The sequence below is a fragment of the Passer montanus genome, unplaced genomic scaffold (genome assembly GCF_014805655.1).
Source record: "Passer montanus isolate IOZ18808 unplaced genomic scaffold, ASM1480565v1 scaffold47, whole genome shotgun sequence".
In the NCBI taxonomy this organism is placed as follows: Eukaryota; Metazoa; Chordata; class Aves; order Passeriformes; family Passeridae; genus Passer; species Passer montanus.
The window spans coordinates 1,180,347-1,208,159 of record NW_024369596.1 but is presented as its reverse complement, the minus strand read 5'-3'; the positions used below and the strand labels follow the sequence as shown (position 1 = coordinate 1,208,159).

The window sequence follows — 27,813 nt, the reverse complement described above, 5'->3', positions numbered from 1 at the left end:
CTTTTTATTCTGGCTTTTTCCAAAATGCACAGTTTTATCTCCTTGACTGTTGATTTAAATTAGGCACAATGTTATTCTGCACTCCCTGGGGAGAGACAGAGGCAAATCAGACCCGAGGTGCTCCTTGGGGCCCCTGGTTTAGGTGAGAAGAGCCAGCCCTGGCCTGGCTGGCGTGCTCAGGGTGCCCCTGGCGCTGCGGGTGCCTCCCCTGGCACAGTGTCCTCGTGTCTGTACATTCACCACGCTGCCACCCCTCCCCTGCTGTCAGCCTGGGCAGAGCCTGGACATGAGATGCTGGTGGGCAGAAATCACTGATGGGAGGTGAGGGGGTCCTGTTGGATGCACACCATGCAAGACAGGGTTCCACTCCTTGACTTTCTCTCTCCATCTCTTTTTTTTTTTTTTTTGGCTTGGGGCTCCAAAATCCCTCCTATTCATTGCTATTTACACATGGTTTGACGTGAGACTGATGCCCCCTCCTCCCTTCCACCCATGGCTTGTAGGCTCACACTGCTGCAGGGTCTGTGGGTGGCAGAACCTTCTCGACCCGCCTGGGGACCTCTGAAAGTCTTTTGGGTTGTTTTTTATGTAATTTCCGAAGGCTTCAGCAGTTAAACACCGGGTGAGTCAGCTCGAGGTGAAGGCAAAGCTATTGCACGGAGCTTGCAGAGGCCCTGGCTGGCTCCTGCTCCAAGCGGCAGGGATGGCCTTGTCTTTGGTGAGAGTTGTGCCGCTGACCCAGCGCCACGTCCTGCTGGCCCCGTGGCCACCCCGTGTCCACCCTGTGTCCAGGCCACTCCAGGCTGGGTGGCCACGGGCGAGAACCGAGCGAGAGCGCCTCGATTCTTGCGCTTCCACTTCCAACACAGCGCGGGGGTGGCTCTGAAAAGCGCCCTTGGGAGCGGTCCAGAGGTCACCCAGCGGGGTGAGAGACCCTCCCGCCTCGCTGCATCCCCAGCAGGCGCTCGGGCACCGCGCCGTGCCCAGCTCAAGAGCTCCAGCCCCCTCCCCGGCTGCCCCGCCGCGCGTGGATGGCATCGCGTCCTCTCCCCCCTGCGCTCCTAAAAAATAAATGCGGGTGCTGTTTGTGACTTTTAGCAGTGGAGGATCTTCATGAAAGCCTTGCGAAACTCGATGTTGAAGGTGGTGTAGATAATCGGGTTGACAGCGCTGTTGACATAGCCGAGCCACGTGAAGGCGCTGTACATGGCCGGCGGGATGTTGCAGTCGCAGTGCATGTTCAGGATGTGAGTGATGAAGAAGGGGAGCCAGCAGATGATGAAAACACCTGGGGGGGGAAAAAAGCAGAGAGGAGGGTTTTGATTGCTGAAAGCTGGGCAGATTCTCAGCAAGGTTCTCTTTGGTGGAAGGGGAATTTATTTCCCGGAGGAATGAGATTTGTGTTTGCGTGCTCAGTGTCCTGGTCTGCGTTCTGCCCTGGTACTAAAGAACTCCTCTGCTCGTGGAACAGCCCAGACGCAGCAGAAACTCTGCCCTTCAAGGGTGCCAGCTCTGCTGAGCTCTGCTGCCTTTTGCCCCAGCAAGCCCAGGAGCTCTCCCCCATTTTGGGAGCTCAGATGCCCCCGAGAGGGGCAGCTTTGGGCACCCTTAGTGCAGCACTGCCAGCTGTGCGTGGCTGGGGAGCAGGGACCCTCCCCTGGGCAGCCCTTTGCTTCTGATGTGTGACGGGAAATGGGTTCTGAGGGGGTTGGGAAATCAGCCTGCAGGGCACACGGGCACTGGGATTTCTGCAGGGAGCCCAGGGCAGCCAGGGCACGCTCTCACCGAGCACGATGGCCAGCATCTGCGTGGCTTTCTTCTCCTTCTGCTGGGACAGTTTCCTCCTGATCACGGCCTTGAGCAAGTTCCTCGTCTTGCCGTTGGGCAGGGAGTGGATCTCGAAGACCTTGGCTGTGTGGTGGGATTCTTTGGCGTGGCCATTCTTCTCCACCTTCCCAGGGCTGCTCAGGGGTGCCTGCAGGGTAGAGTTGTTGCCCCGATTAGAAGCAACTGGCACAATCAACTGGTGGTTACTTGGTGCTGTGGGTTTGAGGGCCGTTTTCTCAGGGGGACTGGTACTGGACACCATCTCCATTTCCATCTCTTCTATGTGACTCTCTGCCTCCTGGACAAGAATCAAATGTCCACAACATAATGACAGGTAAATACACAGAGAGGAGCAACGAGCATTCCTTACAGAGTGAAGCTGGATGATGCTGGAGAACAGTCAGTCCCTCTTCTCCCTCCCTGCCTGGCGCCTGCAGAAAGGGCTGTGCTGTGTTTGGGTGTTCTGGGCAGGTGGGATGGACAGAGCTGCACTGGAGGATTCTCTTTTTGGGCACAAAGAGGCTCAGAAATGGGGGAGACGCTGTCTCCACTCTCTACAGATTTTATTCAGGTTTTCAGAATGCAAATGGATAAAACTGGAATTGACAACCAAAACCCAACAAAGCCAATGCAGTCCAAGATTTAAATAACAGAGAGGAGAAGGAAATCAAAGGCACAAAAATGTTCAAATGCCGTGGCTTTTAGAGCTGATCTTTCGGTGAGCTTAATCTGGCTTTGTGAGCTCTGTGAGCTTAAACCCCCTGCTTCACTCCAAGGAATGGGAAGACTATTTAAATTTTGAGATTGAACGGTAACCTTTGCTCTTAGGTTTATTTTTCTCCCACCCTACATAAATCAACCTCGTGTCCTGAGGGAGAAGGGGAAGGCTGAAGGCTCTGGAAAGCTCCCACTTCTCTTTTAACACTCACCACTTTGCGCTTATTAACTTGGAAGCTCCCATTGGACTTCACAATAACTGTGCAGAGCTTGACGTCTTCTGGATGAGTGCATTTGTCCTAAGGGGCAAGCACCAGCTCAGAGGTTACACAGGCAGAGAGGGGTCGGGAGGGGAAGCTGGTAAGGGAGGCACGTGGGAATACAGAGGGATGAATCAGGAGCTGAGGTGCCGAGCAGGATGGAGAACTGATGGAGAACTGCCCTGGAGGAGCAGGGATGGAGGCCACGAAGCTCTGCTGTGTTTGTGTGTCCCCCTGTCGCTGCCTCCTCTGCAGGCAGCACGGTTTGGAGCTGCAGCACGGCCCTGCCTGTGCTGCCTGTGCTGCCAGAGCCCTGCTTGACAAGAGGAGTCACAGCCCAGCTGGGCTCCCTGACACGCAGCTCCTGCAGGGACAGGCTGGTCCTGCAGAGCTGTCCTTCCCAGGGAGGAGCTGTGCACCCCAGGCACTGCCACCGAGCTTGGGGGACACCTGAGAGGAGCTGTCAGCACTGCCACCAAGCCTTGGGGACACCTGACAGAGGCTGTGCACCCTCGGCACTGCCACCAAGCCTTGGGGACACCTCAGAGGAGCTGTGCACCCCAGGCACTGCCACCAAGCCTTGGGGACACCTCAGAGGAGCTGTGCACCCCAGGCATTGCCATTGGGGACACCTGACAGAGGCTGTGCACTGTCGGCCCTGCGCCCAAGCCTTGGGGACACCTCAGAGGAGCTGTGCACCCCAGGCACTGCCACCAAGCCTTGGGGACACCTCAGAGGAGCTGTGCACCCCAGGCACTGCCACTGAGCTTTGGGGACACCTGACAGCCTAAAGGGGGGTTCCACAAGAGCTGGAGAGGGGCTTGGAGTGGTGGGACACAAGGGAATGGCCTTAAGCTGGAGGAGGATGGGTTTAGGTTGGATGTTAGATAGAAATTCCTCCCTGGGAGCGTGGGGAGGCCTGGCACAGGGTGTCCAGAGAAGCTGTGGCTGCCCCATCCCTGGCAGTGTCCAAGGCCAGGTCGGATGGGGCTTGGAGCCACGTGGGATGTGGAAGGTGTCCCTGCCCGTGGGCTTTACTGTCCCTCCTGCCCCAAACCACTCCTCCATTCTGTGATCCTGCAGGACTGACCCACGCAACGGCGCAGCCTCCTGCCTACCCCAGCCCAGCCCAAGGCAATGCTCGGGGTCACTGCAGCAGCTCCTGCTGCAGCTCTGCTGCTGCAAACACCCCTGAGATCCAGCGAGGCCCCAGGAGCCCCAGCCAGCGAGCTGGGAGCCCCGGGATGTGCAGCCAGGACCCCAAACCCAGCACAGCACCCACCTTCGGGAGCTCTGGGCGGCGTGGGGCAGGGGGAGCAGGGCGGGGGAGCGTGCAGAGGCTGGTACCTTCAGGGGGGCCTGCGTGTCCGAGTCCAGCACGTGGCTGCTGCGCTTGGTGCTGACGCGCTTCCTGCGCCGCCGCAGCACGATGTAGATCTGCACGTACACCAGCAGCGTGACGATGAAGGGCACGTAGAAGGACACGATGGAGGAGTACACCACGAAGGCAGGGTTGCCAATGATGCACTCCTTCTCGTCTGGAAGAGAAAGCCTTGCAGGGTGGGCGTGCCCTGCTCAGGGGGTCGCGGTGCTGGCTGCCCCGGGGCTGGAGGGAGGCACGTCACCCCCAAAAACTCCTGCTGATCCCATGCTGTATCCAACCAGCATTCCCAGGAAACTGCTGCCTGAACACCAGTCCTTTTCCCTCCTGCCTCGGGGAAGGTTTCATCCCACGGCTTTCCCTTTTGTGTGTTTTAATAGAGGGAGGGTTTTGAATTTGTAGTGGACAAATGTTAAGGTAACAGAGATTGGTGTTGTGTGAACTTCTGCATCACCCCAGTCCTGGTGAGTGTGAAACCCTGCTCTGGAACAGCTGGAGATGAAACAGACCCAGAGCCAGCGTGCAAACAGTGAGGGGTGGCAGTGGGAGAGAACACTTCCAAAATACACCTCAGAACACTTCCAACACACCTCAAACCCGATCCCACCTTCATTCCTGGCTGCCTGGGAGGACAGCAGGGGCAGCTGCAGGTGGCAGAGGGACAGAAAACTTCCAAAATACACCTCAAACCTGATCCCACCTTTATTCCTTTCTATCTGGGGACCCAGGAGGGCAGCAGGAGCCAGCTGCAGGTGGCAGAGGGACAGAAAACTTCCAAAATACACCTCAGACCTGGTCCCACCTTTATTCCTGTCTATTTGGGAGGCAGGAGGCGGCTGCAGGTGGCAGAGGGACAGAACATCCCCAACACACCTCAAACCCGATCCCACCTTCATCCCTGGCTGCCCGGGAGGACAGCAGGAGGCGGCTGCAGGAGGCAGAGCCCTCACCTGTGTTGTTGAGGCCGAAGAGGAGCGGGCAGGAGATGGCAAAGGAGAGCACCCAGACCACGGCGATCATGACGGTGACCCTGCGCTTGGAGCTGTAGCGGGTGTTGTAGAGCATGGGCATGGCCACGGCCGTGTACCTGCAGGGACACACCCCCAGGCTGCTGTCACCCTGCCACTGCCCAGGCTGTGTGTCCCAGCGGGCTGCAGCCACACCAGGAGGGGTGAGCTGGGTCAGCTCAGCATGATGTTCTCCTCCCACCCTTCCCACCGACACCCCTGCACCACCCCAGAGCAGAAAAAGTGCCAGACCCATGGGACACAGAGCAATTCCATCTGCAGCCCCAGGAGCAGCGTTTCTGTGCCTCCTGACAGAGCTCCCTGCTCACAGCTCCTCGAGATCCTCTAAGCTGCTCTTCAGAAAACTCCCACTGATTCCGAGCCCCTGAGTCCCGGGTAAAATGTGGCCACGCAGAGGTGGCTGGGACTTGCCACCCTGGCTTTGGCACAGCCTGGTGGCACGGAGCCCTCACCTGTCAATGCTGATGGCACAGAGGTTGAGGATGCTGGCAGTGCACATCATGACATCCAGGGTGACAAAGATGTCGCAGTGGATGCGGCTGAACCGCCACTCCCCCACCACCTGCAGAGAGAGAAGGGGCTGGTGAGCAGTTCCTGGGGCTGGAGAGCAGTTCCTGGGGCTGGAGAGCAATCCCTGGGGATGGAGAGCAATCCTTGGGGCTGGAGAGCAATCCCTGGGGATGGACAGCAATCCTTGGGGTTAGTGAGCAATCCCTGGGGCTGGACAGGAATCCCTGGGGCTGGAGATCAGTCCCTGGGGCTGGAGAACAATCCCTGGGGCTGGAGAACAATCCCTGGGGCTGGACAGCAATCCCTGGGGCTGGAGAGCAATCCCTGGGGTTGGTGAGCAATTCTTGGGGATGGACAGCAATCCCTGGGGCTGGAGAGCAATCCCTGGGGTTGGTGAGGAATCCCTGAGGCTGGAGAGCAATCCCTGAGGCTGGACAGCAATCCCTGGGGATGGAGAGCAATCCCTGGGGCTGGTGAGGAATCCCTGAGGCTGGAGAGCAATCCTTGGGACTAATGAGCATTCCCTGGGGCTGGTGAGGAATCCCTGAGGCTGGAGAGCAATCCTTGGGACTAATGAGCATTCCCTGGGGCTGGTGAGGAATCCCTGAGGCTGGAGAGCAATCCTTGGGACTAATGAGCATTCCCTGGGGCTGGTGAGCAGTTCCTGGGGCTGGTGAGCAATCCTTGGGGCTAGTAAGCAATTCTCTAGGGCTACAGAGCAATCCCAGGGGCCGGGCTGCTGGTAGGACACCAAAGGAGGGTTTGGCAGGGTTTGGAGAGGCTGGTGGGTGGTTGGGGCTGTGCTGGGTCAAAGGCAGAGCTCTGCCCCTTCCAAGGGGCTGCTGTGGTTGCCTCTCCTGCTCTCTGTGGGTTTGGGCAGCCCCAGCACAAGGCTGGGCTCACATTCCAGTGCCACCAGGGAGCACGAGGCTCCTCCAACCCACAAGGGAGGATAAAGGAGCTTAAACAGCTCCCTGAAGCACTTCAAGGCAGAATGAGGAGGGAAATACATTCATGTTGATTCCCAAGCACCTCTAATTTTACTTACAGCTTTTTCCCAGACAGTTTTTCCAATTACACCCAGCAAAGGTCAGCAGCAGACAAGCAAGAGCTTCCCTTCATTTCTTAGTTTAAAAAATCGGGGTAGGCATTCCTCACCTTTTTTTATTTTTGGTGAACAAAATGAGCTTAATTCAGAGTGAAAGCCTTTAACACTCCACACGATGTGCTAAAGACAAAGAACTAATGATAACACTTCCAGGCACCAGTAGCCTTTTTTCTCTTCACTTCTCTTGCTGTTGAAGCTGAACTTTGCCAATTAAGTTTAATAGCAATTATTCGGACTGCTGTGTTTGACATGTGATGAAAAAAAGTATATTTCCCTCTAACAAAAATAGAGCCCTACTGCATTTGAAAATAGAATGAATAAGATATCTATTCTTCAGTTATTTCTGCTCTGATATACATAACCATAGGCAGCATAAAGAAGGGAGAATGACTGCATTGAAGCCTGAGTGACAGATGAATACTCAGTGATTAAAAAAGCACTTAAGAGACAGTTACATCAGGAACTTCGAGGAGAATTTGCCCAAAGGCAAAGGTTTCCAGCCAGATCCAAACCTCTGGGAAACCAATTTCCCGAGGGCACGGTTTGGGGGAAGCTGGGAACTGCAGCAGTTCTTTCTCTCGGTGCTTTCATTTGTGTTGGAGAAACCTCCAGAATTTGGGGGGTAAAAGATCTGTTTGCACCAAGGCTGGGTTTTTTTCAAGTGTTTCATTTTGATTTTGAGTTTTAGGCCAAGCCTGTGACACAAAACCTGGAGAGAATTGTCCCAGATGAGGCAGCTGTGGTTCCTGACCAGCCCTGTATGTGAGTCCAGAAAAAGGATAGAATTTTGCATCATTTGTGGTTTGTTCTGCCTTAAAATTCAAAAGGGTCTGAGAGGTTCTTCTGGCTGGACCTGAGGGAGCAGGAGCTTCTCCCAGCACCAGCTTCTGCTTCAAACTGGTGGAAAAGGAAGAAGAGCAGGAGATGGAAGCCCCAGAGGCAGTGCCTGCCTCCCACCAGCCTGTGGCCACATTAATGAGCTTCAGCAGAGGCTCCAGCGCCATGAAAACAATCATTAACTCAGTGCTAATTAGCATTGTGCTCTCTCACAGCCCTGCTATGTCAGTGGCTTTGTTTGGCTTTGCATCAGGACTTACTGGGCTCGTTGGTGATCCCTCCTTCCCCTGCTCTCCTCCCTTGTTATCATCCCTCATGATGGACACTCAGCATGGTTTGTGCTGAAGGCTGAGCTGGGAAAAGTGATTTTTTTCCCCCCCTTATATTGTGATATAAAGCTGTGGATTCCCATCCTGCTTCCACAATTGCCTTCCTGCAGCCCTTCAGAAGCAGGGCCTTGATTGCTATTTTTTTTTTTCTGATTGCTGGATTCAATGATCCTTGTGGGTCCCTTCCACCTCCACAAATTTCATGTGGTTTCAGTGTGATGCCCATGGTGGAGTTTTGAACACAAAATTGGGGTCCTTTCCCTCTTGACCCCGAATTTCTGGTGCAATTGGGCCATCATTTAGAACTCTGAGCACCAGTGGGGCTTCAAACTACCTGCTCTCCCATCCTTCTCCTGGAAAAAAAATGGCAATTTCACGGATAAAAAAGCTACAATTTCAGGAACAGAAAAATGCAATTTCGGGAACGAAAAAACCTACACTTCAGGGAACAAAAAAACCTGTATTTAGGGCACGAAAACCACTTGGGGAGGATTCAGAAGGCTGATTTCCAGGCTGCTAAACCCTCCCCATCCTTCCTCAGGCCACACCCCAAGCCCTTACCTCCATGTAGACCACCCAGGGCATGCAGAGCGTGGCCACCAGCAGGTCAGCCACGGCCAGGCTGACGATCAGGTAGTTGGTGGTGGTCTGCAGGGCCCTCTCCCTGGACACTGCCATGCACACCAGGACGTTGCCAAAGACGATGATGAAGATGAGGAGGGCCAGCAGCACGGCGTAGTAGTTGTAGTGCGGCTTCTGCGCCGCCTCCGAGGCGTTCAGGGCCCTGCTCCAGTTCCTGTCCCCGTCGTACCACGAGAGGTTGAGGGGATCCATGGGGGCCCAGGTGCCAGCTGCCAGCTCCGCCCTGCCACACGGGTGGGGGAGAGGACGTGGAAAAAATGAAAAAGTGGGGAAAAAATGAAAAGAGTGAAAAAAAAAAAAATCAAGTTTTTGCTGCCTCGCTCGTGACCTGCCCGGGGAGGTGCTGCAGTCACCATCCCTGGGGGTGTTTGACAAAGCCTGGATGTGGCACTGGGTGCCAGGGTTTAGTGAGGGGTTGGGGCTGGGTTGGACTCTATGATATTTAAGGTCTCTTCCAAGCTGGTAATTCTGTGATTCTGTGAATTCTGTGAATTTTGGGAATTCTCAGGACTAGGGAGGTGGTGCAGTCACCATCCCTGGGTGTGTGTAACAAAGCCTGGATGTGGCACTGGGTGCCAGGGTTGAGTTGAAGTGCTGGGGCTGGGTTGGACACGAAGGTCTTGGAGGTCTCTTCCAACCCAGCGATTCTGTGAATTCTGTGGTTCTGTGAATTTTGGGAATTTTGGAAATTCCTAGGAAATGGGGAGGTGGTGCAGTCACCATCCCTGGGGGTGTTTAACAAACCTGGATGGGCACTGGGTGCCAAGGTTTACTGAGGTGCTGGGATTGGATTGGACTCATTGATCTTGGAGGTCTCTTCCAACCTGGTCATTCTGTGATTCTGTGAATTCTGTGAATTTTGGGAATTCCTAGGGACTGGGGGGTGGTGCAGTCACCATCCCTGGGGGTGTTTAACAAAGCCTGGATGTGGCACTGGGTGCCAGGGTTGAGTTGAGGTGTTTGGGCTGGGTTGGACTCGATCTTTAAAATCTCTTCCAACCTGGTCATTCTCTGATTTCCCTGTTCTCCCTGCCCTGGTGAAATGTTTGCCTGGAAATGGGATGGATGCAGAGCTACTGACCCAGGCAGGGATTGCAGAATTTGGTTTTACTGCCAGCTCACCCCCAGGTTTCTGTGCCAGTGACTCAGAGTGCCTGGGATGTTTTGTGCCCTGCCATTCCCTGCTCCCTCTTAGGTGTGCACAGTTCAGGGCACAAGTGCCATGACCCACTTTGTTTATTTCCCATGTGCTTCGTGGGGCTTTGGGCTGTATTCTTTTCATTTTTTCTTCTTTTGTCTTTTCCTTATATGTTTGTTTTTTTTTTTCCTCCAGCAGTGAAATAAATAAATTTTAAACCCCTAGACCTGAACAGTGACAATGATGGGACTTGACAGCAGCAGCTTTTGCAGCCAGGGCTGGGCTGTGCTGCCTCTGCCACTGCCCCAGTGAGGTGACAGTGAAGGGGGACATGGTGGGGACAGCTCTGCTGCCACCCCACAGCCCTCAGCAGCTCCTGGCAGTGACAACACGGCTTTCCTGGTTTTTCCTTGGAAAATCTTATCACCACAGCAACACCCCCAGCATTCCCTGGCCCATGGCCACCAGCTGTGTACTCCTCCAGAGGTAAAACATAAAAAAACATATAAAACATAAAAAACCATGTAAAACATAAAAAACCATGGGATTCCTGTGCAGTGCCTAAACCTGGGAGCTCTGCTGCTTGTTTTACCCACTGAGAGTGGCTTCTGGACTTTTTCTGTCTCTCTGTTCTGTCACAACGCCCTAAAGAAATTCAGCTGCTGGGACAGAGGTTTGTGTGTCATTAGCTTGAAATTCAGACAACAAAATCTCCTCCGTGCTGAGGGAGGTGAACAAACCAAGCTCGAGGAGGATGTGGAGAGTGGAGGGGAGCTCTGGGTGCTGCTGGTTTGGGCTCTCTCTGGTGCCAGGGTATGAAAATGTAAATTCCATATTTGCAGGGAGACCTGCAGGATGTTTGGCCCCTGGGAGAGGTTTCTCCTGGGCCCTTGGAGAGGTTTCTCCTGTCTCCTGGGACAGATTTTTCCTGGTCCCTAGGAGAGGTTTCTCCTGGTCCTTGGGAGAGGATTTTCCTGACCCCATGGAGAGGTTTTTCCTGGTCCTTGGGAGAGGATTTTCCTGGCCACAGGGAGAGGTTTTCCCTGGGCCCTGGGAGAGATTTCTCCTGTCTCTTGGGAGAGGATTTTCCTGGTCCATGGGAGAGGTTTCTCCTGTCTCCTGGGAGAGGTTTTCCCTGGGCTCTGGGAGAGATTTTTCTTGGTCCTGAGGAGAGGTTTTTCCTGGTTCCTGGGAGAGGTTTCTCCTGTCTCCTGGGAAAGGTTTTTCCTGGGCCCTGGGAGAGGCTTTTCCTGGCCCCATGGAAAGGATTTTCCTCGTCCCTGGGAGAGGTTTTTCCTGTTCCCTAAGAGAAATTTTTCCTGGTCCTTGGAAGAGGTTTTTCCTGTCTCTTGGGAGAGGTTTCTCCTGGTCCATAGGAGAGGTTTTCCCTGGGCCCTGGGAGAGATTTTTCCTGAGCCTGTCACAGAGGCCTCACGTTGTGCCAGGGGAGGTTTATTTGGATATTATGGGAAAACAATCCATGGAAAGGGCTGTCAGGCACTGGGACGGGGCAGTGCTGGAGTCAGCATCCCTGGAAGGGCCCAGATCCCTGGGGATGTGGCTCCTGGTGGTGCTGCTTTGGCCAGGCCTTTCCCACCTAAATAATTCCACGTTTCAGGGGCCTCATGCCCTGCTCAGCCCTTCCTAGGATCAAATATTCCATGTTGGATGGAAGGATCAAATATTCCATGTTTTAGGGAGGGATCAAATATTGATCAAATATTGATCAAATATTCCACATTTTGTGGAAGGATAAAATATTCCATATTTGAGGGAAGAATCAAATATTCCATGTTTAGTGGAAGGATCAAATATTCCATGTTTGGGGGAAGGATCAAATATTGATCAAATATTCCACGTTTGAGGGAAGGACCAAATATTCCACGTTTGAGGGAAGGATCAAATATTGATCAAATATTGATCAAATATTCCACATTTTGTGGAAGGATAAAATATTCCATATTTGAGGGAAGAATCAAATATTCCATGTTTAGTGGAAGGATCAAATATTCCATGTTTGGGGGAAGGATCAAATATTGATCAAATATTCCCTATTTTGTGGAAAGATAAAATATTCCATGTTTGGTGGAAGGATCAAATATTCCGTGTTTCCCAAGCTGCATCTCCACAAAGACCACACTGGCAGATCTGGCCCTGCTCTCAGACACCCCAAACCAAGGCCACTTAATTTCCTTAATAAAAGACAAAAGTGACTTCGATTTATTAAACCACGTAAGTGATCAAAATAGCAAAACATTTGCAAATATCAAATTCACCTGGGAACAATGGTTTCTTTATGTTTCACTGAGCTTTTGTGTGCTTTTCTCATTCAGAGAACAATTTGGATAATAATCCTTGGAAATTTGTTGCATATGGGTCCTTAATAGCTGATAATTCAAAAAGTGTCTGTCTGACAGTGCTATCAGCAGCACTTGATAGCTCTACAAATGTCTTCTTAGGAGCTGTCAAAGTGTCAGAAATTAATTAAATGTTAGCTTCTGTGACTCAGAGTGAAGGGGAAAAATCAATGCTAAATACAGCAACAGTTTTTTTCTCCTCTCCTGTTGCCCTTTCATAATGCAAAACTATCTCGAGGAGGCAGAACCATGCAGAAAATGCAGGGTGGGACAAAAAAAAAAAAAATTAAAAAAAGCAGGGACGTGGAGAAGTGTGCAGGATCAGCCCCTTGGGCCTGTGCTGGATTTTCTGAGCTCTGAGTGCAGGAATAAAATTGGCTTTAAAAGGGAAAGGCCACAGAGAGGGAGATGGGCTCAGCAATTCCAGCCTTTTCCAGGCTGTTCCAGCTCCCTGCTGGAGTTGGAGGAGTCATTTATAGCTCATCTCTTGTGTCCATTCATCAGGAATTTACTCAATGGTGCTTAGGGAGTGTGTAAAAATCCCTGGATAAAGTAATCAACATTTCCTTTCATTTCGCCTTCTCTCTCTTCCTCAAGAGCTTTTTTTTCTTTCTTTAAATAGAACAATTTTCACAGTAATAATTTTTGTCCTTATGTGCATCATGGGAAAAGTTAATGTTTGAATATTGTACAAAGGAAAAGATTTGGTGTTTCTATTTAAAAAAAAAAATGTTTTAATTTGGGAACATGAAACAGAAGAAAAGTTCCAAATATTTTGCATGAAAGAGGGAAACTTAAACACCCAAACCTCGGAATTAAAACGGTGTGATCACACAATTAAAGGCTGTATGCAGTACACATCCTGGTGGCACAAACTGCAGCTACATGGACAACTCTGTAAATTCCCAGCTTTGGAAAATTGGAGTTTTCAGTCCTAAAAAGAAGCTTCTTTTCCCCAGCCCCGGAACTGGCAGCACTTGGAAGCGTTCTTGGTGGCCATTAAGGAGGTTTGTGAGTCTCTCAGTCCTGCTTTGAGGAGCAATTTGGATTTTAGTGCTGACAGTTCCTCAGAAGAGGAAAGAAAGAAGCACTTAAAGAGCTGGCTGGGAAAGGGAGGGCTTTTCCCTGCCCGGCCCAAAAAATGCATTTTCCTGGCGAAAAGGGAGAGGGAAGGGATTAAAAACCACAGGGAAAAGGCACAAACAGCACCTGGCTCTGGCCTGGCTGAAGTTCCTGAGCAGAGATAAAACAGAGCCTTGGTCTGAGGGAGGAAGAGCCCAAAAAGGACCAAATTCCCTTGAGAATTAAGGGCAGCAAAGCCACTGTAATTCCCACCCCGGAGATTTCCAGGGTGGCTGAGCTGATCCAGCCATGGATTAGCTGCAGGGTCAAGGGCAGGACGGGGCTGCAAGGTTGCAGTGTTTGATGGCAGCAGTGCAGCAGCACCCTGCTGCTCATCCCTGCTCCAGAAAACCTCCCTGCAAACATTTTTCCAGCAGCTGGGCGTGTGACATCTCACTAATACCTTACTTAAAAAATGAGAACCTTTAGCTATTCATTTCTGCTCGGGGGACAGGTCTGCAGGCACTGAGGAGGAGGAGGAGAGCCAGCAGTGAGGAAAACATTGTAAATCCTTGACCTGGGAGCGCTGCTGGTGCTGCTGCAAATGCCCGTGCCCTGCCTGGGCTCCTCAGCTGGCACAGAAGTCACCCAGCAGAGCCCTGGTGGCTTTAAATAAACCAGCCTCCCCCGGGCACTCTGTGGTTGATGCAGCTGCAGCGGGGAGGTGACAGGGGAGGTGACAGCCGTGACTGAGGGCCTGGCAGTAATTGCACCTGAGCACGGCTTGCAGGAGGCTCAGCTCTGCCTTCCACACTCCCCGAGCCCTCTCTGGTGCCCAGCAACCAGCACGTTTCACGAGCAGGAGGTTTGGCCACCCCTGCACCCACAGGGGCAGAGTTAGGGACAAAAATCTGATGCAGGGATCTCCTCGAGCCAGGTCTTGTGAGAACTATTCCTACAAAAATCCTGCCCAGGCTGGGGCTTGCAGGGGGCTGAATTCTAATTTCAACACTGCAGCCTTCGTATCGATCAAGACAACAGTTCTGCCGTCAGCTCCTTCCAAAAAACCTCTGGAAAATCTTCCTTTGCTTCTCTCCTGGCTCCCATTCCCCAGATCCTTTGCTACCCGAGACATCAAGGGTGTGTTAATTGCAGCTATTGCTCACTTCTGATTCAGAAACAACCCTGCTTCTGCACAATACCTAATTGGGCGCTCTTGCTAGGTGTTCTCAGTCCCCCTGAGCAGGTGATGCCAGCTCTGCCTGGCGCTCAGCAGAGCTCAGGGGGTGACAGCACCGCGGCCTCTGAGTCTCCCAGCCGAGCTGCTCCTGCTGATGCCGCGCTATTTTCTGTTCCCAGCCTGGCAATGGCAGGGCTCCGAGCTCCCTGCACCAGCTCCAGGCTGTGATTCACCCCCTCCCAGGCAGCAGAGACCCTCAGGAGCCTCCTCTGGAGTGCACGGAGGGTTTCCTGCCTCTGGGAGAGGGTGGCAGGACAAGCCCAGCGCCTGGGGACTCCAGAATGTCAGGGCTGAGCCCGGGTTTTAAGGCAGATTTCTCAGTTCTCCATTGGTGGTGCTGCTCCTTCCATCATCCCTCTTTCCCTATGGAATTTTTGCAGTTTGGGTTTGTGTCGCAGGAAGGAAAGGGAAGAAGCTTTTTCCCATTTCGTCCTTCATCCCTGTGATGGACCAGAACCTTCCCAGGACGGTGCTCTGCCCTCCCAGCTGAAATCCAGGCTGGACCCCCTGCAGAAGGATGTCCTAAAGCTGAATTTCTCTGGGTTTTCACTGCCTGCTGCTTTCAGGTCCTCTGAAAAATCTCATCCTTCCAGGTTTCTTAGCAAGTCCTCATGGAAGGGAAGAATTCAGAGATATCTTCCCTAGAGGAGGAGGAATGCTCCTGTAACTTCCTTCAACCTGCCCTTCTGCTAATAAAAAAGCAGGTTCCACTTTCAAAGGAGTCTTTAAAATTAAAGATTAAGGCCTTGTCTTCATCCAAGTCTTGCAACCAAATATGGTTTTATCAGAAATCCTCCAATTTTAACATTTTCTCACTCCAACATGTTAAACTTCAGCAAGGAGAGGTCGTAATGGATGGGTTTGTGTTGTTTGCTTTGGGGTAGCAAACATGAATAATCCTTTTAGGACCAGTTTGGGGTATAAATAGCTCCTTCCAGCACCAACCTCCTCCCAGAAAAGCCCAGCACTGCCCCTGCCCACCTGGAATTCAGGAGAGGTTTGGGTCCTGCTGGAGCAGAGCCTCGGGTTCCTCCTGTTCGTTAAGAATCTGTGGGTGCAGGGCAAGCTTTGATCTCTGCAACATTTGGCAGACGAATTTTTCAAGCTGGAGCTGCTCCAGACACAGCCCACTTGAGCCCTTCTCAGCTGGGTGGAGAGGATGGGCAGAAAAGGCTTTTTAAAAAATCATTTCTGACTCTGTGCTCTCAGCTTTGGACACACAACCAGAAACACTGGGCCCATCTCGATTTTCAGTGGTTAAAGGGAAGGATTTTTCCCTTCCCTGTGCTCTCACACAGGGATGGTCTCTGTCAGAGGCAGCTCTTCAGCCTGGAAGATATTGGTTCTTATTAAACATTGCATTGCTATAGACCCAACATCCTGTTCTCTACAAAAGCTCTTTTTTTCCTCCTCATAATTCCTTTATCTGTATCCTAATGCCAAATCTCTCTGACGAGATCTGAGCCTCTGACTAATCTAATAAATTCCCAGCTTCATGAATGCTGGTGATCTGTATTTCTTTAGATCTGTGCTGTGTTTGAGATCATCCACCAATGTCTGCAAATAACTCTTAATCAGTCACACAGCCAATTGTGTTAATTTTGAGGAATTGGAAAGGTTGAATCTCTTCACTTCCCACCCCCTTTAGTTATGTACAGAAGTGGCTGAAATTTGAACAAAATACTTTTAAGTGCTGGATAAAATGTGGCAAATATTTAAGAGTGGGGATTTTTTTTCATGATTTGTTTTTGTCTGTCTAATGTTCACGTTTTGGTACTTGGCATTTGAAGTGTAAAACAATTTAATTGCAGAAATAGGTTGTGTTAATTCCTTGGCTGAACAAACCCTTTTTGCTTCCCCTCCAGCCAGGCTTCCCCTGTTTATGCAGCACCTGGCACAGGGATACTGTAGCTCTTGAGTCCTCCAGCCACACTTTATTAAAAGTAAATAATAATGATTCAGATTGAAGCCATCAAATATTTGCCCTCCACTTATGTCAGCGAGCACTCGTTGAACATCTGCTCTTTCCATTGCCACTCCTCCCCCTGAGCTTGTTTGCAAAAATGTTTGCCAAAAGCAGCGAGTTCCAGAGCAGAGCTCTTTTTATCCCCTTTCCCTCCCCCCTGTTCTCAGATTTGGGGGATTTAGCCCCAAACCATCCATGGCTGAGCTTTGCCCCAGTCCCTTGCACAGCCTTGATGAGGATGTGTCAATCAGCACGGCCACATGGCTCCCCTTGCTCCAGGGGCCACTTCAAACCCCAAGAAAGCACAGTGAATTATTGTCCTGTCCCTCCTGGCCAAGGAGCACAGCCAGCTCCCATCTCAGAGAGATTCCTCCATCCAGTTCCCCTCAAATTTCAACTCCTAATGATCCTTAATCATTTAATCCCTGGGCTACACCAGCTCAGCTATTCAGACCCTGACTCCAGCACCCACCTCTGTCATCTTTGCGGGCAAAAGGAGAGGAGGAGAAGCCACCTCTCCTCCTGGATTCGTCCTTTCCCAGCTGCTGTGGGCACTGAGCCCTGCAGGAATTGTGCTGGATCAGCAGCTCTGCAAACCAGCATCTGTTCCTCCTGGGGAGCCCTGCAGCTCCTGCTCTGCCCTGGGGCTTTTCCACCGCAAGTGTTTGCCTGCCCTCCTCGGTGTGACCTTCCCCAGGGGCTCCCAGATGCACAGAACGCTTCATTGCCCTTGATAGCTGCAATATTTCATCGCTCCCTGCTCTGCCTCCCCACCCTGGCGCTGCTGCATCGTCCTGTCCCCTCTCTGCTCAGCTTGCCCCACTCACAGAGCCACCAATTCTCCTCTGTGCTGCTCCTTGTTTTGCCACAAAACTGACATTCTTAGGAAAATCATCGTTCCCAGGTATTTCCCCTAAGAACGATGCTCAGCTGGGTGCCCTCTGGGTGCTTTTGTGCATTTTGGGCAATATTTTTCCCTGCCTGGCCTTTGGAAATCTTTGCGTGGTCAATCAAACTTCCCAAGAGCAGAGGGGTCCCACACCACATTTTAAATTCTCTCACGTTTATTGAAGTCTGGTAGTGGAAGGATTTTGCTTCCATCAGGTGTGGTACCACCTGTTTTCCAGGTGAAATTGTAGCTATTTTCAGGTAAAATTGTGGCTATTTCCAGGTGAAATCATGGCTATTTTGAGGTGAAATCATGGCTATTTCCAGGTGAAATCATGGCTATTTTGAGGTGAAATCATGGCTATTTCCAGGTGAAATCATGGCTATTTTGAGGTGAAATCATGGCTATTTCCAGGTGAAATCATGGCTATTTTCAGGTGAAATCATGGCTATTTTCAGGTGAAATCATGGCTATTTTCAGGTGAAATCATGGCTATTCTCAGGTGAAATCATTACTATTTTCCAGGAGAAATCGTGTCTATTTTGCCTTCTGCCTGTTACAAAAGTGGTTTAAGGTTTTCTCTTGTTTTCACCAGCAGGAGCCACCAAACTGAACTTCTCCCATCAAGGGCTCATTAAAACTCAGGCAAGCTCCTTGAGGTGCTGCAGTGGAGCCCCAGCTCAGGTGTGGAGCACAGATTGGACTTTCCAGACGTCTCCAACCTTTTGAGAGAGGATGCCTTGCTCACTTCATGGTTTTGGGCTGATCCTGCCCAAAAATACACCTTGGAAATACAAATACCTTCTTCCCATATTCCACAGAACTTGTTGGGAACATCACTGACAAATCCCCAGCCAGGGGAAAAATGGGAACGTTCAGTGCTGCATTTTTTGGCTGATTGGAGGAATTTCTCTCTCTCTGTCCCTGGGATCACTGCACGTGCTCAGCTGCTGCTCTCCTGAATTTTATTTGACTTTTACACAGTCAGCAAAATTTCCAGCCTGCTGGGAAGTGCACACTCCATCCATTATGAGCCCAATTCCTAAATCCAGTGACTGGGACAGTGAATTGCACATGATTGCCATTTCCCTTTAATCCACAAAGTCATTAGCAGGGCTCCACAAAGCCATGAATATTTTCCCCTGCTTGGCAGGCAGCAGATTTTCTTTCAGATGAAGCATTACAAGGCGCTCTAATGTTTTTAATTAAGGTGCTGGGTGCGAGTTGTTGTGGAAGTTCAGGCAGGACTGAAGCCAGGACTGTTTAATTCATCAGCAATAAAAATCACAGGGTGCAGAGACTAAAATTATGATCTGAATGTGCCCAACTTGCTGAAGGTGAGCCAGGCACAGGAACCCAAGGAAAGCCTCCTGCAGGCTCTGCTCTTGGCCATCCTGCAATAAATATTCTCTTTTACAAGCTCAGGCAGCACTGGGGTTCTCTCCAGGGAAAATCCCCAGGAAAACACTGCTGTGGTTGCTGCTCTGGGACTTTGTTTTTTCTGTGGCCCCAGGAATCACTCACAGTGCTCTCTGTGTTGTCCCACCTGACCCAGCAAATAGAATATTTTTATGGGAATGCTGAAAGCTGATGGACATGTGCAAGTTATTGAACTCCCTCTTTAGTAATTGCTCTGCCTGTTATTTTTTGTTTCCATTCTTTTTTTTAATCTGTGTTTATTCTCTCTACAAACAATGCCTCTTAAGCTAAATTTTGATGGTTGCGATTCTGAGGCCTCCTGAATCAGAAATTTGAAATTTTCAGTGGTAAAAATTAAATTGCGAAGTGTAGACCCGAAGAAACTTTATTATTATTATTATTATTATTATTATTATTATTATTATTATTATCCCTCCTTGTCAGTTTCTGTTAGGATTGTGATTTCCTAATTGATTCTTCCTTCACACTGAGAGAGGAAAAAAAATAAAAATCTTGAGATAAATAAAAATAACCCTTGTAAAGGATGACAAAGGCGAGTGCAGAGCACCAGACATCACATGTAGACAAACATCCTCCCACAGGATGGGTTCCTGCACATGGATTTCTCCTCTCCTCAGTGAAACATCTCGCAGGAAATGCAGGTTTGGGCTCCAGGGGATGGCAGAGGGGCAGTGCCAGGATGTCCCTTGGCTGGGACATCCACCCCAGCTCTGCTCCCTGAGCCCCTGCAGGGAGCACCTGGCCCTGAAATCACCAAACCTGTGCTGGGGGGCAGGAAAGCAGAGAGCTCTGAGCAAAGCAGAGTTTGTGCCAGTGCTGATTTACATTCATTTCCAAGGGGAAGGGTTTAGGCCAGGCCTGGCTCTTTCAGCTCTCCAGAACCAAGATTAACTATCAAAATAAGGGATTTTTAAAAGTGCAGCCTCATCCCACCACATTTGCTCTACGTGCACACTTCCTTTGGCTACAGGGACAGGACAATCTGCCCAATTTCCTCCAGAAGTGGTGGTGCCCTGAGCCCTCGCCGTGCTGCAGCCCCTGGGACTCTCAGAGTCCTTTTTCCTCCAAATGCTCCAGGAAAAAACCCCAGTGCTGGGCCAGGACAGGCCTGGGAAAGGCTCTGTGTGCCTGGGGCACAGCCTGAGCACCTCCCTGCTGTGGCTTCCTGCCACTGTAAGGAAAAAACCACAACACGATCACGCTGCTGCTCTCAAGGTAGAGAGGGCAGTTCATTTCCTGACTCCAACATTTATAGATTTCCAAAGGTGACAGTGGATTGGAGGGTGACAGTGGATTGGAAGGTGACAGTGCCACCTCTCCAGTGACACTGCACAAACCAACAGCCCATCAAATGTCTCCTCCTCCATAAAAGAATGCAAAACAATAAGTTATTTATATAAAGTGTGGGAGAAAGTTTGCTACAAGAATGCAAACATCAGAAGCCTTAGAAAACCTTAAAAAATTGGGGTGGAACTCTGATAAACCCAGTTTGCAGTGGGCAGAGCTCTGTGCTGCTGGTCCCAGCCCAATCCCAATAAACTGACCCATCCCATGATCCAGGGAGCAGCAGCAGGCAGGGAGGGAGCCCTGGAATTATTCCTGGGTGGAAATCCGTGTGGGTGGGAGCTGCACGTGCCCAGAGGGGCTGGAATTCACCCTCAGTCCTTGGCTTCGGCGTGGAAATAAACCCAGAGCCCCCTGACCTGCTCCCTCAGTGCTGTCCTTGGAAATGCTAAATCCTGCTCTGCATCCTCTTGCTGAATTTGAATTTTGCTCCTCTTTCAGTCAGATTTTCTAGAGAGGAAAGACAAGCAGCAGCCTGAGTCTCACAGGTACCTCATGTGCCGTTTCAAAATAATAATAACAATAATAATAATGGCAGTGCTTTATAATAATAACTGTCAGGCTTTAATAAGCTCCTGTTTCACAGCACAGGCCCCGGGCATGGATCACAACCTGCCTCACAAATAAAAATAAACCAATGTGTGGGACTCCACTCTCATGGAAATTCTGACTTTTTGACTCCCTTGTTAGTGAAATAAAGAAAATTCTCTAATCCTAACAGTTTTGCCATCAAAGTGTAAATAAGGAGCTTTACACATGCCTGGACATGGTGGGCTGAAGCATTGCTGTAATATTTATTCTAATCCCCATTTTAGTACTCACAAACACATTTTTAGAGCATCCATAACCTCACGGGGATGATGAATGATTCATGTGCTGGGACATGAGTGATTCTTCCTGTTCAACAATATGTATGTGAACGTGGGGGGGTGTTGCTATTTCTGAGGGCTTCGGAATTAGCAAGTTCTTTATAATTGTGGCTCTTCAAACCCGGGTGACTAAAATTCACCTCCCAGATCTGTGTGGGGACGTCTCAGGGAGGCTGGAGGTGCCCTGGCCCCTCTCTGGGGTGGGTCCCAAGGATGGAGATAAGGCTGGAACTGAAAGGTGCTCAGAGCAAACAGATCAAGTGCTGGACACCTAATTCCAGACTCACCAATCCCAGAGATAATCACATTTTTCTCAGCTGCAAATATGCAAAAGCTTGGAATAAGGAGATACAAAGGGGCTGGGGGTCAGAGAGTGCTTGTTGCAGGGAATCTTAATTTGCTGGAGCTCCAGACTGCCCAAAACAGGCTGGAGTTCAGACAAGTCATCTCGAGGTGCCACATTTCAGGTGATAGCTCAGAGCTCTCTGCTGGAGTGTGTCAGCTGCAGCTTTCGGGGGAGCTGAGTGAAGAACCTGAGCTGCTGGTGGAGGGCTCATTTCTCTCCCCGGAGCTGCAGATTGCACAGAGCACACTCTCAATGGCGCTGATTTTGCTGATCCATCCCCAGTGCCGGCAGTTGGCAGCCTGGGGCAGCGGGCAGGACCCAGAATTTGTATTTTTGTGTGCATTTATCAGTGAGCAGGGTCCAGTATTTGTATTTTTGTGTGCATTTACCAACAAGCAGGACCCAGTATTTGTATTTCTGTGTGCATTTATCAGTGAGAAGGACCCAGTATTTGTATTTTTGTGTGCATTTATCAGTGAGCAGGATCCAGTATTTGTATTTTTGTGTGCATTTATCAGAGAGCAGGGTCCAGTATTTGTATTTTTGTGTGCATTTATCAGTGAGAAGGACCCAGTATTTGTATTTTTGTGTGCATTTATCAGTGAGAAGGACCCAGTATTTGTATTTTTGTGTGCATTTATCAATGAGCAGCATCCAGTATTTGTATTTTTGTGTGCATTTATCAGTGAGAAGGACCCAGTATTTGTATTTCTGTGTGCATTTACCAACAAGCAGGATCCAGTATTAGTACTTTTGTGAGCATTTATCAACAAGCAGGATCTAGTATTTGTATTTCTGTGTGTATCAGCAAGCAGGATCCAGTATTTTTATTTTGTATTTATCAAAGAGCAGGAATCAGTATTTGTATTTCTGTGTGTATTTATCAGAGAGCAGGACCCAGTATTTGTATTTCTGTGTGTGTTTATCAGTGAGAAGGACCCAGTATTTGTATTTTTGTGTGCATTGATCAGCCCCTGAGTGCTGGCAGACCCTGGCACACCTCACACGGGCACAGCCGAGGCTACAGAGAAATTTGGGGTGAAGGAAAGGAGCTCCAAACGCGGGAGGATGCCCAGCAGAGGCTGCAGAGGTTCCTCTCTCGGTGACTCGGTGATTACCTGTCCCCAGGCGCTCCTGGGTTTATTTATGCCTCTCTCAGGTGTGAAGTGTGGCCGTGCCCGAGCCGGGCAGCCCTGCAGGGCTGGTGCTGCTCTGTTATCTCAGCTTTTATTGCTCCTTGCAGTCTCCCCCTCTCCCCAGCGCTCCAGAACACATAAAGCTGCATTTACATTTTCTGAATGGACTAATCATGGCTCTCTGCTTTGATAAAGAAAGCGCAGCCTCCCACATAACCACATGGAAAGCAACAGGGAAGAGTAAACCAGAAATAAACCCATGCTGGGGGGTTGAGAGAAAAATACCCACCGGGATAATTGGGAGGGATGTACAGAGAAGCAGCAACTGAACACACAGTCACATCTCCAAAAAAAAAAAAAAAAAGAAAAAAAAATCACAATGCTAAAAATACCCAGGTGAAGGACAGCGAGAGAAAACATGATTGAAGCAGAACAATTGGGAGAGGAGTTAATAGTTATTAGCAATCACTTCGGATTGAATCTGGGCTGGTTTTGTAACAGCACAGGCGATGATGCATCTGACAGGACTTAAACAATTGCCTCCCCCTTCCCCAGAGGATCTCGCTGGCACTCACTGCTCAGTGTCCCTGCTCCTCAGGAGCTGCTCCAAGTTTTTAGGGGTAAAAGTCAGCAAAGTTTGATCCCAGACAAAGCTTTCCAAATCTACATTCCAAGCCTTAATGCATTTTAATCTTCAGCCCACTGTATTTTCACTTGTAGCCTTAGAAAAATAACCCTGGCAGGCCAAAGTTCCACCAGTCTGGGATCTCTTTATCCCATCCTGCCTTCGCCTGGGCAGGAGTGTGAGGATGGAGAAATGTTTATGATGTTTCTGCAAACACTCCCCCACCACCCAACTGTTTGCTGTGCCAGCCTGGTTTCTGTGCATTCATTAACAATCTGTGGACTTCTCTCCCTCGGAACTGCAATTCCCCAGGGTCCACAGCACCTGGGAACGTTCTGCATCCAGAGCCCTGTGCCAGGGCTCTCCAGCTCAGGGTGGACGTGTTCACTGTCCTGCACCTCCTGCCGTGGAAAGTCAGCTCCGGGCACGTGGGAAATCCAAATCTGAGTCCCAGATTTTCCCTCCTCACAAGGAATTTGTGCACAGAGGGTGAAATTGAAAACGAGTTATCCTGAAAGGATTGTGAGGGGCGTGAGCCAAATCCATCCTGTTTGTAACTGGAGAGCCACAAAACCATGAAGATGAATGTTTTTCAAAGGGTTTGGTGGGTTTTTTTGGCTGCTGTTTTAGGAATTTGTGTCTGGTGATTGTCACAGAATGATTCTTGTGGGTCCCTCCAGCTCAGGATATTCCTGGCTCCATCAGCTTCACTTGCAAATCCAGAGCTGAAGTACCCAGAGGATGGGAGGGTGGAGATTTGCTAAATTAGAGCAAAGGGTGGGTTTGAGGAGAAGAACCCCCAGGGAATGGCCCTTTTTGTGCCAGGCCTGTGCCACAGAGGGGGAGCAGCTCTGTCACGGCTCCTGCCTGCTCTGAGCTGCTCCGAGCTGCACAGTGAGCTTTTTCTGCTGCTCCAGCTGCATCTCCCAGCAGGTGTGTCCCTGCTGTGAACCCTGCCTGGAGCCTGCAGCCTGGAGCAGCCTGGAGCAGCCTGGGGCAGCCTGGGGCAGCCTGGAGCAGCCTGGGGCAGCCTGGAGCAGCCTGGAGCATCCAGGAGCAGCCTGGAGCAGCCTGGAGCAGCCTGGAGCCACAGCCTGGAGCAACCTGGAACAGCCTGGAGCAACCTGGAACAGCCTGGAGCATCCAGGAGCAGCCAGGAGCATCCAGGAGCAACCTGGAGCAGCCTGGAGCCACAGCCAGGAGCAGCCTGGAGCAACCTGGAACAGCCAGGAGCATCCAGGAGCAGCCTGGAGCAGCCAGGAACAGCCTTGAGCAACCTGGAGCAACCTGGGGCAGCATCCAGGAGCAGCCTGGAGCAGCCTGGAGCATCCAGGAACAGCCTGGAGCAGCCTGGAGCAGCCAGGGCAGGGCAGAGGGGACACTTCCAGGCCTATCCAGGCAGTGCCATGGGGCAGAGCTGTGTCCCTGTGTGGCTCCTGAGCAGGGCTGGGCACACAAAGGGCACCCTGTGTCCTGCTGCCTGGCACGGGGGCACAGAGGGGTCACCCTGACACCTCTGTGGGGACAAATCACTCAATCCCCACGGCCAGGCAGGCTCAGGGGGGGATCCCCCTCAGCTCGGGGTGATTTGGGGTGTGGGGCAGCATCAGGACGGGAACGGGAGGCACTGTGTGGCCACTCATCCCATCCAAACCCTTTCCTGCAGGGTGGCAGTGGCACAGGAGCAGGATGTCACAGGGAAGGAGCTCTTAAAGACACCCCACTGACTGCTCCCCTGCTTTGTGGGGTCACAGGCTTCTCTCTAAGCCCAAAGCTTGCACGTTTTCTCCTCCAGTGTGCCAGGGAAGCTCTTTTCCCCACACAGGGTGTGTGTGCCCATGGAAGTCAGGTGGAAATGTAGAAAGCACAGCAGATTTTACACAGGGGTTCATCAATCAGTAGAAAACTCTTTTACAAAACTCTGTTCAGAAGTAAGGAAGGAAGCCTTGAGCGAAACAGAATTTCTGCAGCATGGAAAAGAAGTTTGGTGGGGGGGGGAATAACAAAAACTACAGCAGTCTTTACTTGATGGAGTCAGAAATATTGCCAAGAGTTTTTTTCTAGATTACTACAAGCAATTACTTCAAGAGAGATAAAAACCAGGGGTGTGAGTTCTTAATACCACGGTGCATGTAAAGAACAATCATGCCAAAAACCCTGAGCACGCAGGAAACCCAGCCCACGCTGTTTTGCATGTGTAACCTATCTGACCAGCTCTGTTATAACCCTGGGTATTTATAAAACAACCCAGGCTGCTTTTCTTTTCGACTTGGAGCTCCACTCCAAGTGATTCATGCTCCACACACATGCTGGGAGCTCTGCAGTTCCACGCCTGGCATGTGGGAAAGTCGGGATGAGAGGGAGAGACTTGAGAATTACCGAGTGGGGATGTGTGATCTGGGGTAGAAACAACCTACAGACAACAACAAAAATACTCCAGCGCTGAGCAGGACCCAGCAGCGTCCTGGGGTTTGGTTCCCTGCCCTAAAGGCACACTTTGCACTGGTTTCAAAAAGCTGGATGGAACTTAGAGCTGGGGGGAATGGGAAAAAAAAGAAATTATGGTGGTTGTAAACACAAAATCTGCTTGCAGCGTTCAGAGAAGAATTTCTGAGAGGTTTCCTTCCTGGGGTTCTTCGGGAAAGGTGACAGATCCCCTGTTCTCCACTGGGGAAGATTGTTCTACATCAGGAGTGGCGCTGAGCACGAAGTCTGAAAGGATGCCAGTCTTGCCTTGATGTAAAAGACTGAGTGTGGTAAGAGGAAAAAAGAGTGTTTTCCCTCAAATAATTTGACTGAACAACCTTGTTCCTTGGGGAGCTGGAATGTACCCACATTCTATCCTCTGCACACATCCTCCTCCTCCACTTCTCCCTGTCACTCTCTCTGCATTGTGTCTGCGTGAGAGCAGCGTTAAACATCAAACTTCTAAAAACCAGCCGAGCTTCGCAGCAGCTCCAAATGCCTCTTTAGCACGCAATAACAATTGTTTGTTGCTTCGCAGTGAGTGGTTTAGGTGGAGAAATGAGACAGCCTGAATTCCAGTTTGAAAACCCGCTCTCGCCTCTTGTCTGGCGGAAGGGAACAGCTTAATGGATCCTTTCGGTGTAATGACAAATATTTCCCTTATTCTCCTGTCTTTATTTACATCTCTAGGCAGTGGTGATCACAGCAGCCAGTGCTGCCTGTGTTCCCTCACCAGGATATTCACAACATTTCTATTTCTGGGAGAAAAGCACAACACGAATCTCTTACCTTCACGCCATACGAATCCCTCGAGCAGAGGCGCGAGCACTTTGTGCCAAATAAATCCACAACACCACAACTCTCCACCGTGGCTTTTCCCAAGCTCTCCCAGGCTTCCAGGCACCCTTCTCGGTATTCAGCAGCGGAGCAAAAAGCAAGGCGATCACCTGCCTGACCCCTGCCAGCCCGGAGCGGGCAGGTGCAACTCGCCGTGGGTAAGCCCGGGCTGAGCGCTGCTGGAACTTGGGGAGCTGGGGAAGGGCTCAGCTCCCCGGGAAGGGCTCAGCTCCCCGGGAAGGGCTCAGCTCCCCGGGAAGGGCTCAGCTCCCCGGGAAGGGCTCAGCTCGCCGGGGCCAGGCTCCCCCGCAGCAATTCGCTGTCCATCCCCTTCAGCACCCGGCCGGCTGGCGAGGCAGCAGCTCCGGCTCCATTTCCCAGAGCCCAGGCTCGGCTGGCGGCTGAGCAGAGCCGCCCCTTCCTCCCACGGACAGATCCCAACAACCTGTTTCCACTCCAGCTCCCTTCTCCGGCCGCGGGGTGCGAATTCCCGCAGCGCTTCCCCCTCTGCCTCGCCCGCCGCTGCCGCTGCCGCTGCTGCGGGGAGGGGAGGGAAGGGGAGGGGAGGGGGCGAAGTTTCCTCCCCCGAATCCCACGGACTCACCCCGGCGGGGATGGGCGGCTCCAGCCCCGGGGATGCGGCCCCGGCACCGGGACAGCGCCGGGCGGAGCGCGGGGCCGGGGCCGGGGGGGCTCAGCCGCCCCCACCGCAGCCCCGGGGAGAGGAGAGAGATGGGTTCCCACCCCCAGGAACCCCTCGCGGGGGAGCGGCCCTTCCCTGAAGGCTGCTTTGCCCCGCCAGAGCTCCCGGGTGAGCGCCGGGGGTGCTCGGTCAGGGATGCTCTGCCAGGGATGCTCTGCCAGGGATGCTCTGCCAGGGATGTTGGCTTAAGGATGTTAGGTCAGGGATTCTCGGCCGGGGATGCTCACTCAGGGATATTCGGTCAGGAATGAACTGATTCAGGGATGCTCTGCCAGGGATGCTCGGTCAGGGATGCTTCTCCAGGGATGTTCGGTCAGGAATGTTGGCTCAGGGATGCTCGTTCAGGGATTCTCTGCCAGGGGTGCTCTGAGAGGGATTCTCGGCCGGGGATGCTCGCTCAGGGATGCTCCGCCAGGGATGTTCGGTCAGGGATGCTCCGCCAGGGATGTTCGGTCAGGAATGAGCTGATTCAGGGATGCTCGCTCAGGGATGCTCGGCCGGGGATGCTCTGCGAGCTCCTGGAGCGCTGGCACCCTCCGAGCCCCAAGGTCAGGGCTGTCCCCGCGTGTGCCCGGCTGTGGGGACAGCAGGGAAAGCTCGGAGTGTCCCCAGCACACAGGGACAGCTCGGAGTGTCTCCCCCAGCACACAGGGAAAGCTCAGAGTGTCCCCCCAGCACGGAGAGCAGGGATTTCTGTGTGAGAAGGAGCTGTTATCCCCGCTGTTCACAGCTCGTAGAGCTCCGGTGTCAGGGAAC

The 27,813-nt window shown here is 51.5% G+C and overlaps 1 protein-coding gene across 3 annotated transcripts; it reads right to left on the bottom strand.

Moving 5' to 3' along the window:
* Positions 1 to 391: 391 nt before the first annotated feature.
* DRD2 (dopamine receptor D2) lies at positions 392 to 26,839 on the bottom strand. Of its 3 annotated transcripts, none has more exons than XM_039722181.1 (8): positions 26,307 to 26,839; positions 8,559 to 8,862; positions 5,666 to 5,775; positions 5,136 to 5,272; positions 4,152 to 4,342; positions 2,757 to 2,843; positions 1,786 to 2,125; positions 392 to 1,288 (listed from the first exon to the last, which is right to left on the bottom strand). In XM_039722181.1, exons 2-8 carry the CDS (start codon positions 8,829 to 8,831, stop codon positions 1,095 to 1,097), a joined length of 1,332 nt encoding a protein of 443 aa, XP_039578115.1. In that variant the 5' UTR covers positions 8,832 to 8,862; positions 26,307 to 26,839; the 3' UTR covers positions 392 to 1,094. The 3 variants fall into 3 exon arrangements, with proteins under 3 accessions (XP_039578115.1, XP_039578117.1, XP_039578116.1); XM_039722182.1 differs by having other exon boundaries at positions 1,095 to 1,288; positions 1,786 to 1,975; XM_039722183.1 differs by lacking the exon at positions 2,757 to 2,843 and having other exon boundaries at positions 1,786 to 1,975.
* Between the last annotated feature and the right edge of the window lie 974 nt (positions 26,840 to 27,813).